Source organism: Momordica charantia (genome assembly GCF_013281855.1).
Source record: "Momordica charantia cultivar OHB3-1 chromosome 6 unlocalized genomic scaffold, Mcharantia_2.0 BLBB01000006.1, whole genome shotgun sequence".
Lineage (NCBI taxonomy): Eukaryota > Viridiplantae > Streptophyta > Magnoliopsida > Cucurbitales > Cucurbitaceae > Momordica > Momordica charantia.
Window position 1 is genome coordinate 13,945,819 of NW_028275164.1, and position 13,815 is coordinate 13,959,633.

The 13,815-nt window shown below is 33.8% G+C and overlaps 1 protein-coding gene across 1 annotated transcript; it reads right to left on the reverse strand.

Annotated features, from left to right (window-relative positions):
- Nucleotides 1-937: 937 nt before the first annotated feature.
- LOC111019887 (wall-associated receptor kinase-like 1) lies at nt 938-3,495 on the reverse strand. The gene is made up of 2 exons (XM_022296410.2): nt 2,710-3,495; nt 938-2,194 (listed from the first exon to the last, which is right to left on the reverse strand). Exons 1-2 carry the CDS (start codon nt 3,428-3,430, stop codon nt 1,095-1,097), a joined length of 1,821 nt encoding a protein of 606 aa, XP_022152102.2. The 5' UTR covers nt 3,431-3,495; the 3' UTR covers nt 938-1,094.
- Nucleotides 3,496-13,815: the final 10,320 nt, after the last annotated feature.

Below are 13,815 nucleotides of genomic sequence, written 5' to 3' on the forward strand. Positions count from 1 at the left end.
ATAACTCACGAGTATCTTACCCAGATATTCATCCTCCAGAGGTTCCAACAAAAGTCAGACTTCTAAGTATTCAAACACTCTACTTCGGTACAAGAATGAAAAACCTTACAAGAATTCCAACAACGGATTGTCGACGACACACTACAATCCAAGGAAATCGTTCTTTTCTTCTATGCCAAAGCCTAGTGCCACCACGCCTAAAAAATTGCTTCTGCCGATTTTTTAACTCACCAACCAAAACCTAAAAAAAAAGAAGAAAATATATATAGCCTGCTGTATAAGAGAGCTAATCTGTATAAGAGAGCAAATTAAAGGTGTTTAAGAAGAAAAATTGCAGATTTTCTATGCAAAGGAGTTAGAATTATATTACTTGCTGATTCTGCAGGTCCGTGAGGTAGTTGCTAATTGAGCATTTCTTCAGTGTATTGAAAATGTGGCTGCGGTGTAGATCGTGTTGTATCTTCAATTTGATTAATGTATTAAAAGTATGAAACAAATAAAACAAAGTCGAAGTAAATCTTATTCAATCATCCTGCTAGACCAAAATCATTTACATCTCACCCAGGAACAAGATTGGGTAAATGAATATTGGTAGTATAATTCATGTTATATTTTAACTGATCTTAAACAACATATTGAAATAGATTTTAAAAAACCACACATATTTAGGGCCCATTATTGATTTCTTTTATGAGATACATTATACTGCTTTAAAGGGTTGGATATAGAGACCAAGCAACAAAGAGCGTAAATGTAAGTATTCTTTTAATATGTCAATAGATAATATTAATTTTACTCATTTCAATGGTCTAATTCATATATTTTTGTGTGTAATAAAGTAATATATGTTGATCTCAAGATCAAGATGAAGGCATACACAAAGACTGATGAAGAGATTATGATTATGGTCCTTAGAAAAGAGATACAAAGAAGGAACGAGAGATACCAACGCTACTTCAAATTATGAAGAAGTTGTTGAATGAATTAAAGTACCAACACAGAGATAATTTAGATACCAAAATATATAAACATAAATCCAAAGGTTTTATATAGTCATATAGTCTTAATTAGTTTCAATGGATTCAGTAGCGTTCTCATCTTGGAAGCTCGTCGTCACTGTACCCTAAAGAGTTCAATGAGTAAGTCGTTGTAATTGATTGACTTTCTTCAATAATCTCTAAACAATGTTGAGACTTCCTTAATTCTTCTAGTTCCAAATATACTTGCCTCATGGTAGGCCTATCTTTCCCCTTTGATCTTAAACATTTAGTAGTAAGTTTTGCTACAGCGCTAACAGCCTCCATCTTTTCTTCATTCGCTACTACAATATCTAGAATTTCAGCAAGCTCATTAGACTTTTCCAATGAAACGAAGTAGTCTAATAGAGTTTTGTCCTCATTCTTCGCAAATGTCACAGGTAGCTTACCAGTTAAAAGCTCTACCATTAAGACTCCAAAGCTATAGACGTCACTCTTTTCAGTGTATTGACTTGATCTGAAGTACTCTGGATCGATATATCCAAATGTTCCTTGCACTTTCGTTGTCAGATGAGATTGATCACTTGACACAAATCTTGACGTTCCAAAATCAGAAACTTTTGCACTATATTTATCATCCAAAAGTACGTTTGAAGACTTGATATCTCTGTGAAAAATTTGAGTTGAAGCTGTAGAATGCATGTAAGATATGGCTCCTGCAACTTCTGAAGCGATTCTAAGACGAGTTTCCCACGAAAGAGAAGGTGATTCTCCAGGATCTTTCTTGTGAATGTGGTGTGAAAGCGTTCCATTTGAAACAAATTCATAAACTAGCAAAGGAAACTCAGTTTCTAAACAACAACCCAGAAGCCTGACAATATTTCTGTGGTTTATTTGAGAAAGGATAATAACTTCATTAATGAATTGATCGATCCAGCTTGCCTCAATTTGCTTGGACCTTTTAATTGCAACAATATTGTTGTCATGAAGCATTCCTTTATAAACTGTGCCATACCCTCCTTGACCAAGAAATCTACTTTCACTATATTTATCCGTTGCCTGCTCAAGCTCTTCTTGTGTAAAAATTTTGACTCTCTTGGTATCTTCCAGCAGTTTTTGTTGCAATAGGAGGCCACCATTTTGCTTGAAAAACTTTTTCTTATGAAGTTTCTCTCTTCTTTTCCTCAGTATTAAACTTATAACCATTACCATTATACCTTCAATTAACACAAAGATATTAGTTAGCAATCAAAAAAATAAGAAGTAATTTGAGATATGAAACGAGATTGGTATAAGTTCAATGAGTGTGTTGAGATTTTTATACAATTAAACTCATGTGTATGCGTCCTTGACGCTCAGACGAGATATAACTATAAAATCAATATTTTTTTTCGAGCTGTTTTGCTGCTAAAATAACATCTAAGATGGGATACCTGCAAGTTGAATAACGGTCGGAAGAACTACATTCCTTATTTCACAAATATTAAAATAAATAGTTAACCCATTTCATTTGAACTTATCTAACTAATTTTGATCAAATCCAGCTTATTTAACCCATCCATTAATAATTAATGGAATTCAGATTGATCAAAATATTTATATATATAGAAGACAAATATAAGCAAAACAACACAATAATTAATAATAATTCAATCTCAAGAAACAAAAAGGAAAAGAAAGCACAATAATTAAAATCCACACACATGCAGAGAGAGAGAGGAAAGAGAGAAACCTAAAGAGGCTGATATCATATATACGGGGAAACTTGAAGAAGTATCACTGCTGTTGCTGTCGGATATTGTACTGATATCATTTTGGCCCAAAGGAAGCAAAAGAGGCGTGAAGGGGTAGATGTGGCTTGAATTTGAGAGCTTGTTTGCTTCCAAAACGCTTTCTTCCTCGACCCCAAAATCCCTTGCAACCGATGCAATTGTTTCATTTGGATGTAGTACATACACAGCCAAGGACTCGACTCCATTAGCCTTCTGAGCTTTGGTAGGACAAGCACATCGCAAAGGAACTTGGACTACTCTCCCTATCGAAGAAGTATTATCGATAACATAGTCTTGGTTTCGACTTCTCAACGACGAGCAGCTTGTTAGGCCTTGAAAAATATCATTCGCTATTTTCTCATAGCTATCACCACTCTCGATAGTGTAGTCTATAAATTTGAGAAAGAAATTACCTGAACATTCACAAGAAACGTTAAACAAACCATAGTTACGTACTTTAAGATTAGAGAGAGGATGGAAGAGATGGGAAAGAGTGTCGGGGGTGGATCTGAAGGCCAAATATGAAGTACATGGAGAAACAGGATGAGTGCATAAGTAATTTTTTGGCGTTGGAGTATTAGAGAGAGAGCAGCTGTCATTTCCCAAATACGTCTGTTGGCTAAGGGATTGTTGAGGAAAGAGGAAAAGGAAGAAGATGAGAGAAACAAACCAAGCCTCCATTGCTTTACAATTTTGGTTCGGCTTGGCTTCTTGTAGTTGCTTTATAATTTAGATTACCAGTCATGGTTGGCTTCGTGTGAAAATAATGAAAATTAAATCAATTAAATTCTTTTTGTTTACAGAATTTTAAAATGCGCATAGATTTATATGGCACCCATAACTTTTAGCACCAAACAATAGTGAATTTGAATTTCCTATCTCTACTTATTTTGTTGTATTAAAGTAAATTTATTAAAAGGTTTTTATTTGCTTTAATTGATTTAAATATTATCATTATTATTATTGTTTGTTTTTCAAATGTAAAATTTTTGTTAAGATCTTACCCTGATTTATAATAGACATGAGCTACTCCTCTAATTGTCAATTGATTTTGAGATGGAACTGCATGAATATTAATATGGTATCACAGTCCAAAACGCTCAAACGAGCAACCGACACATTGAAAATGAAAGGGACCTTACAATAACATAAGAGGCCTATGTTCCACCTTGTTTGATTTCTCATAGAAGAAGGATTTTTGTCTTCTTTAGAAAAAAAAATTATTTAACAATCTTAATTTAACAACCTCTTATTTTTTTAACCAAAAAAAATCTTTTTTTTTTAAGCCTCATACTTTTAAATATTAATATTTGGACATTTTACTCCAATGATATTTAGGATATGTTTGGTATGCAATTTAGATTATGTTGGATTTCCAAATTCACTTAATCACGTAGATTTAATAAATATTATTTTATAATAAATAAAAATACATCTAATGAATATATATTTGGCATGTTTATTTTTTAAAGCTATTCTCAAATTTTTGTGATTTGGAAATTTTTAAAAAATAACATTGTCATGTTTTCAGTTTTTTCCTATTTTTAATTTGAAATTTGAAAATTCAAAATTACATTAAAAAGGACAAAAACTAGAATAAATATAATATTTCATGTCATCGAGATAAACTTATTTAAATTTTTTCTTTTTAAAACTTAAAACTCGTAAAATATACTTATATAGCTTATTGTAAAATAATAATTCTAAATAATTAATAAGATATATGTTAATAAATTAATTAATATTATTTTATATTAAACTAAAAATTTCGTAGAACAGTCAACAATAATTCAACTTGAAGGAAATGAATTATGAGTTTATGTCCTTATTTTTGTTAGATATGCTTTTAATTATAAATTTATAATTAAAACCATATCTAACAAAAACAAGGACTAAATTCATGACTCATTTCCTTATATATATATATAATAAAATTATATTACAAAAAATACAGACAGAAAGAAAAAGGATAGCTCTAAACTTTATGAAATAAAATTAACAAATTATGTTTTAAATAATTTTAATCATTTGCTTCAATTTAATTTTGATCAGTTATTAATTTTTAGAAAATATTTCAAATCTGACTAAAACCATGTCATCTATAATATGTTTCAATGTTTTTTTAATTTGATGACCAGTTTTGATAGAAAAGTAAAATGAGATAAACTATAATTATAAAGGTGTTCAAAATAATTTAAAGTTAAAAAAATATATGGAGTTTTATGGGGGTATAAGAGTGAATTTTATGTCAATTGGAGTATAGCTCAACGATAACTAACATTTACTCTTTCTGTTGAAGTCCGAAATTCAAACTTTCATACTCCATTTTGTTGTTAAAAAAAAGAGTGAACTTTATAATTATTTTAATAATTAATTAACTTTGAAAATCACACAAGCATATAGTCACTAGTCAAGTCAATTGCTTAAATAAATTATAAAATTAAGTCAGTGTCAATGATGTGATTAATTTGGAGGGACTTATATTACAAGTAGAACGATTCAAATTTTAAAATTAAAATAAGTTCCTTTCCATGGCATCATTTTCAATATTTGAGATCAAAATAAAAAGAACCACACAATTCTATTCATTTGCCCTTATTCCTATCTTTCTTTTATCTTCTATCATTTTCATGAATCCTGTCCACTCACTTTAAATTTTAGTTCAAAGAAGTCAATAGCTTATGTTGGAGGTAGATTTTAGCTCACACGTGGCGCACGTTAATTGGAAGATGAGTATTACACGTGGTTTTCATAAATATGCTTCAAATGTCACCACCTCGATCCCATGTTCAATGCCCCAGTCGACGTCTTGCGTGGCCGAGCCGACCAAGCTTCATAGAGATATGCTCCCACTCCGTTAAGTTGATCAGCTTCATCTCGGCTCAGCCCCAATCTCCGACAGACTCCACGACAATGCGCCGCGATTCACGAGCACCTTAAAGAGCCGTTGAGGCATTAAATTGATGACTTAACACACGTTAAACATATATCAGAGGTTAAGTCAGTTGCGCATTCCAAAAAAGAGTAGAACACACGAAAATAAATAAAGTGTTCATTAAATTGTGAAGTAGATGGCTGAAATCCCCTCGTACCAAATCTTATCGAAAGGCTTTAACCGGTCTCTAATCTCTCTAATGTCGTATTGATCTGAGGAGAGGGCCGAGGCACAGCTGCGAAAATATAAATATATATAAATATATATCTGTGTGTGTGTGTGTGTTCAAAATTGAATGTTAGATAGAAGAGACAATACGACTACCTGTTCATAGTGACGAGCCACTCACTCGAGACGAAGAACCAACTGTCTCGCCAATGTTTATTGGCTGAGGACGAGTCTACAATCTTGCAAAAAGTGTTCCGAGCTGAAATATGATATTGACCTGGAGACTCTTTGTAGTGCTTTATGATATGTGTGGCAAAGAATTGACCTACATCTAGGAGCATACTCTCGTCGCCTGCACTGAAGCTCTACCAAGTGAACCACAAGCCGAGGAGAGTGGAACACTCATTAGGCACCAGCTTAGTCGGGCCCAAGTTAGTGGGTCACGTTGAATGAATGGGTGTAAAGGTAACCGAACCCCGCGGTCGAACATTTGGGGATAAAAGCCTACCTACCCTAGTGGAGGGTTGTCTAAGGTTTTTCCGGCTTGAGGAAGCCTCATTTGTATTCTATTTGAGACCCTGTGGTTAAGGGTGTGGGCCACCACAACTTGAAGTAGATGCCCCACCTCTTTTTGACTCTATCTTATTTTGGCTCGACTCTAACCTAGAAGTTGACGCGTCGTCCCCTCGACCTACGAAGACCCTAATAATTACACCCTCGGACTCACTAGACAACTCACTCATTAACCAAAGAAAATAAGAAGTGACCTAAAGGGATGTCTGAAGCGAGGTAATCTTCGAAGCGAGGGAGACTTTTGAGAGAATTTGAAAGCTTGCATACACGAAAAAGTGATAAATTAACTCTCTTATTTATAGAAAGTGATGATGTCATCTCGATCGTTTAAAAAATTTAGATCCAAGGGTCCAGATTTTATCCCGCCAAAACCAGCTTAGCATGACGTCATCATACGTCAACTTGATCATTCAAATTCCACCTAATCTGGTTCGCACTTTCCCATCACTACACCATTCAAGGACGACACTGAGTTGAGGCAACCTTGGCACCGCAGCACAATGGGGCCCAATGTTGGAGGTAGATTTTAGCTCACACGTGGCACAAATTAATTGGAAGATTAGTATTACACGGGGCTTCCATCAATATGCTTCAAATGTCACCACCTCGGTCTCATGTTCAATGCCTAAGCCGACGTCTTGTATGGCCGAGCTTTCATATTTCAAATGTCACCACCTAATCATGTTATTTTGTTTTTTAAGAACTTTCATATTTCAATGGCAGGCAAAATATTGACATGCCACGTGGAAGAATAAGGAAAGATCATCTCACGTCACCTTTTTCCTGAGTAATCTTGAAAATGTGCAATGACCGAGCGATTAGCCCAATGAAGGCTAATATAAATACCTAGCATTGTCATCCATGGACTTAGTAGGTCAACGCCAACGTATCCCACACAAATTGTCTGTAACGGTACTGCAACTCATTTATAGAATGGTAGATCTGCTTTTATGTTCTTATATTTTTAGGTCTGTTTTAAAATATTGTAGAACTGTATTATTGCATAAATTAAAGTTGTATTATGTGATATAATGTAGTGTGTTACATATATATTACTGCATTCCAAGTTATTTTTTCTGATTCATAGTGGTGAAATTTGCTAATATTGCAACAGTATAGATAGTTGAGTGGTAATTGACATATATCTCCAACCAATAGGTTGTGAGTTCGAATCCCCACCCCACGTGTTGTGAAAAAAAGGGAAAGAAATTTACTAATATTTATTATTGAAAACTCTTGAATTATATTCAGAAAATGCATGGTTCTTTATGAGTAAGCAAATAATTTTAAAAAACAAATACCATTTTCATATTTCTTTTTAAGGTTGAGCAAAAGAGAATATTTTTGTTTCTCTTGTTTAAAAAAAAAGAAAAAGAAAGAAAGTGAATATTGTTGGTTAGCTAGTATGCAACCAACAATATTATATTTTTTATTCGATCATTAAAGAAACGATGAAATGTATTGCCCGTTATTAAATAATATTGGAGACCATTTTCCTCCGGGATGCATTAAAAATTAATCTCACCCACATTTATATTGTATATTATTTTTTGTTATGTTGTAAAGTCATTAATAGTCATGTTTTTTTTTTATTATTCATTGCTTATAAAATGAGGACTAATTTGAAGTTTTTACCCAATCTAAAAACAAAGAACAAAACAATAGTCATGTACATTTTCCATAATTCTTCCATTATTTAATTTTCTCGTTCCCGTGTAGGTACATCAAAAGTTTCAAAATTCATTTTATGTACATATTCATGATTCTCAGTTAGGATGAATTAGGGTCTATCATATCCTAGGCTTTTTTTCCCTAAGAAAGTTAAATTTTGAAAAAAAAACAAGTTTATCTTTTACCTGCAATATTTCTTGTTCATGCACAAATTAAAAAAAAAAAAGAAAAACTATATCTTTTCCATGCATCATTTCATATGTCTATATTAATTTTAAAAGAGAATAAATTTATCCTAGCACATGCATCATTATTCATGGTCATAAAATTTCAATTTTTGTTTCCCCAAATTGCGGTTCAATAATTGCATAACATCATCTCATGCACATCAGTGTTTTTTTTTTTTTTAAGAATTCAAATTTTAGAGCATTCTCCATCTCATCATCAACAATCATTCTCTTTTATTTCTTTTAGAAAATAGTTCAACAACCACATATTTTTCACTCTTATAGTGCAAAATACATAAGACAAAAGCATGGAGGAGGATGATGTTGAGCTAAAGTAAATGAGAGACTAACCTCCATTTGGGATTTATGCCCTGAAGCCTCATAATTTATTAATTAAACAATTTGATTATTTTTCATGTGCAATATGTATTATCTATCTTATGAAAATCCAATGTTACATGTATAAACTTGAACAGTATGTAGTTGACATGTGGATGATTGTGTTGAAGTAGTAACCTAAAGAGTCTATGGTATATAGATAAGTTTATATGTCTTAATTATCATGGTATAACAGTGTTGATACAACCCACTTTGTAAAAGTTACAAATGATTTAAGCCTAAACATCCATATGGAGACATGTGAGTGGAATTATCCTATACAACGAGTTTGTACAAGACTAGATCATGATGTGTCTATTATTTTATCATAATACCATTATAGCAATTGAAAACACATCACTGCGATGATTATGTGCTTATTTAATCATAATCCTGAATGTGTTATGAACTGCTACCTATAGGGTATGTTCTTTGATTCACATGGGTAAGGGTAGCCAAAGTGTTTGCGCAATAAATCTACTTTTTTAGAAACAATTCAATTAGGGAGCTGGGAACGTTCCTACAATATAAGATAGAATTCACAGTCACTGAATATTTGAAAGTATAAAGTGTGTACTTGTCCTGATTGAGTGAGCATATAAGTGGTTCCCTTAAAGTACTAGTTCGGGACTTGGATAACAGGGTACCCACCTTATTTATAACCCAAAAAAGATTGACCCATGATGAGATCATGGAAGACTATTGTTAGGGTTGACTTTTTACTGGAAAAATGTGTGTCGGTAGGCATGTTTGATCACAAATTTGAACCATTTCTCATCATTATTAGCAAAAAAAAATTTACATATCAAGTAGAACATGCATAGAACATTTATAGATAATTTGGAATATATGGTACTTTAGGAAGAATATGAGAAAAATGCGGTAAAAGTTTGAAGAAAATAACAGCTTTTCGATTTTGCAAGGAAATTGCGTCTGGCGCAATTTGGTCACTTGCCAAAAATGATGAATCTCAACCAATTTCCACCTAAAATAATGGGGAGTTCAACCAACTCAAGGGCCTATAAAAGGGAGGCTCTCCCCTACAGCAAATCATATCTTCCAAGCTCGTTTTCAGGTTCATTTACTTCGTCCTTTGTTGTAGTTTTCGTTCATATGCTTTGGATTTATGTTTTAGTTGTTATTTCCTTGTATTTTCATAAGTTTGCTTACCATATTGTTTTGAATTCAAGTTCTACCTATTGTTCTTCATTTATTCTATTCTTGAAAAGTTCTTAAACGAGTTTACACTCCCCTCACACTCGAAAGAGAAGATGATCAAGCTAGAACCCCTTATACGACTTATTTATTCGTTTAAATTCAATAAAAAAATACTTCCGTTATGTTTTCATGCGTTTTCTTTCATTTAATTATGCACTAAATTTGTTATCAACCTATTTTTTGAACACCTTAGCCAAAATGATTTGATTTTCAACATGCTCGGGATTTTGCACAGATTGCGCCTGGCGCATTATTGGGTTGGTTTCTAAAAACTTCTCTTTACGTCTTTTTTTCCATTTCACGAGTGCAAATTTGATTTATGCACTAAAGTCTAACTTTGAGAAAGACGTGTTAGGTAAAATAATAGGAAACTAATATGGGATGTGACTTAGACATAAGTGCATAAAACATAGTCCTAGACATAGGTCATTTGACTCATTGTGCAAATGAGTTGATAAATATTATCTAGGATTGTAATCACACATAGAAATATGATTGTAGGTTACCCTAGCCTCTGCAGCAACCAAAAGCGGTAGTGAAAGAGTATAACTCAAATTCCCAAGAAAAGCCAGATTGCGCCTGGTGCATTTTACCAAAAGTGTGTATCTTCCATATTTTCCATTAAAACAAAGGTAGGAAGCAAAAAGGCTGAGTTTTATAAAATTGCTTGATATTTAAAATCTCAAACAACAACTTTTGTCACTATTTTCTTCATATACCACAATTGCATATTTGAACCATTCACTTCTTTAAAACGGTCTTGAAAAGCAACAAGTCCATGAGGATTTGACCTTGATTACTCCCAAGTAATACTTGTAACCGTGTGTGCTTGCATGAGTCTCTAATCTTTTTAAAGGTAGAGAAAGTCCCAACAACTATCTATTAGAGAACTAGTGGGACATAGAATAAGAGATGGAACCAGGGGCAAAAAGATAATTTTGCCTAGTTGGAACCATGGATCACTTTGTGAAGGATTAATGAGCAGTTAAAATTATATCAGTGGAGTCACCTTGGATTAATAGTAAAATTAGTTAATTAATCAATTGTTGACCATTAGAGCTCAAAGCTGAAGGTCCACAAGGTCCCTTGCTAACTTTTTAAACTTTGCACTGAAAAATAAGTTTGTAGAAAATTAAATAATTCGATTAGAGATTCATTCATAGTTTTAATTAAAAGTTGCCATGGAGATTTGTTAATTCGATTTATACTATCCCTACAGTGCAGCGCCACGGTGCTGTCTGCGCAGTCTGCTTCGACTTCTTCGCTGTTTTCTGCAATTTTCGCCAAATCCGACGCCACGAACGACTTTCGAGCGACTCGGACTTATAGAAACAATACAGAAACACAATGCCCAAAACACCGGGCCCTTACATGATCAAATCAAGACTTAAATCGCAATCTACATGCCAAAAACCGAAAATTTTCCAACCTGCAAACCCATATTTCAAAAATATGAAAACACCCACCAAAAACACCGATTTTGCTCCCAAGAATCAGAACAACAACTTGGCTCTGATACCAATTGAAGGGATGTGAATCCCGGAGCGGAAGCGAACTGTTGTTCGTGATATTTGGGAAACAAAATCAATTTGCAAAGAAGGAAAATACAGAGGAAAACCATTACCTTTGAAGAACTTTTCTTCAACGGTTTCCACCCGAACAGCACCACCGAGTCTTCCTTGCTATCCTCTTGGGTTTCGAGAACACGCTTGTGGGAGCGTTTTGTTTGGAATGTCAGGGAGAGTTGAGGGAAAGAGCTTGATGGAGAGAAATCACAGAAGTTCTTCGTTGGGGCCTTTTTTCTGTTGCAGAACACTTCTGCAAAAAAACTGATATGACGCGGGGATAACTCCCCACGTCATAACTGCCGCCATTCCCCTGCAATTAAGCAGGGGAGTGTTAATATTAATATTATTATTAATATTAATATTAATAATTAATATATATATATATAATATATATAATAATTAATATATATATATAATTAATTAATCATTCATATTAATTAATAAATGTTAATTAATTATTAATCTAATTAATAATTAATTAATATGTATATATATCAAATAAATAATTAACCCTTAATTATTTATCACATAAATAGAATCATATTCTATTGCATTTCTCTCGTATAACCTATAGTTCTAATGTACATGTTATGCACATTATTTTTAACCTATAGTCTTAATATGAATCTTATTCATATTAATTTTATTTGAATCTCATTCAAATAATTTCTCTCATAATATATAGTTTTAATTTAGAATTAACTATATATTATAATGTATCAATATACATATAATCCCTTAAGAAATTTGAACAGTTCAAATTCTTCCAAAACTTGATCCTCGTTTTACTCGTTATGAACTAGCAAGGGGACCTAATGGACCTACAGATCCGAAGCTCCAATGATACGAGATTAATTGGTCAAACTCATTTACCGAGTTAATCAACATTCGTTAACTACGGGTCATTCCACTAAAGACCTGCAGTTGCACTCTTCTCACTGTAGAATGTTTTCGTGTCCACGGATATACGACCATTAATGACAAGTCAATCATTCATGAGTGCTCGTAACTCAAGTTGGGTTAAATTACCGTTTTACCCCTGAATTACATCTTACTCGTTAAATACCACTGCTCCTCCAATGAACAACCCGGTTATGGTCCGACCAATAACCGGAAGTCCCTCTCGCGCCAATGAGAGGTTGGGACCCCTTGTTCAAGTCCTGGAGTCAGCATTTAAAGTAACACTCATCTACTCCCATAAAGTCGGGGAGGAGTGAATTCCATCTTGTGAAGTTATGTTCCCAGCTCCCCACTCGGTCTCGTCCCCAAAATGTTAGGAAGATTGAGTCGGCAACTCGGACCACTCTCACCCATACAGATCAAAGGACGAGCCCTCACGGGCAGTAGTCCATAACTCAGTCAGGATTGAGAATGAGTTGTCTGGTCATCCTAAGAAACGACAATCTATTAGTTAACGGTGTTACATCTAAAGATTGGCTATTTCGTGGTCCGGTCTTATACAAACTCATTGTATAGGATATCCCCAGTCGCATGTCTCCACACGAACGACCTGGATCGAGTCGTCTGTAACCTTTACAGAGTGGGCCGTATCCATAGTGTTGCCAGGATAAGGTACCCAGCCTTATCCATATACTATAGACTCTTTAGGTTATTCACGGGACATTATCCACTTGTATATCAGGGTATATAAAATATATACCTCATATATAAGGGGTATATCAAATATATACCCAGTATATCAAATATATACTCAGTACATATACTATCCCGCTTACACTAAAATAACCTCGGATGTTAGTTTATTGGATTTTGGACAATGCAATGCTATGAATTGAACAACAAATTTATTGAATAAAATTTTATTGAATATACATTTGTTTTTACAAAATACAAACTACGAGTTTAGGGCAACACACCCAATAGAATTTATCGACTAGGTCTTCCCAACTTGTAATGGATTCTGACGACAACGACTCTAACCAAGTCCTGGCTTCGTCTCTAAGTAAATAGGGGAACAACTTGAGTCGCAACACTTCTTTGTTGCATCCTTCATCCTTAAACGAATTGCATACCCCCATGAAAAACTTCAGATGTGAATGTGGATCTTCAGTAGGATGACCGTAGAACTGACCCACTGTCTGGAACATCTAAAACATTACGGGTTTTAGTTCAAACTTTGGGGCAGCAATTTCCGGCTCGATTAGGGGATCTCATTCCTCAAAATCCACAAATTACTATAGAAAAGTACTAATCCCAAATGAAGCAAGTCAGCAACCATAAGCCCTTCCAAGTCAATACAGACGCTAGCAAACACGACATGGCAGCCAACAATGTCACGCAAGATTGAAGAAATACAAACAACTTCAT

Bases quoted from the DNA above. Each gene is read 5' to 3' on its own strand.
- LOC111019887 (XM_022296410.2), bottom strand. From the start codon at position 3,430: ATGGAGGCTTGGTTTGTTTCTCTCATCTTCTTCCTTTTCCTCTTTCCT. The intron at 2,195-2,709 runs GTTTCTCTCTTT...TGTTAATTGAAG, and splicing joins TATGATATCAGCCTCTTTAG to GTATAATGGTAATGGTTATA.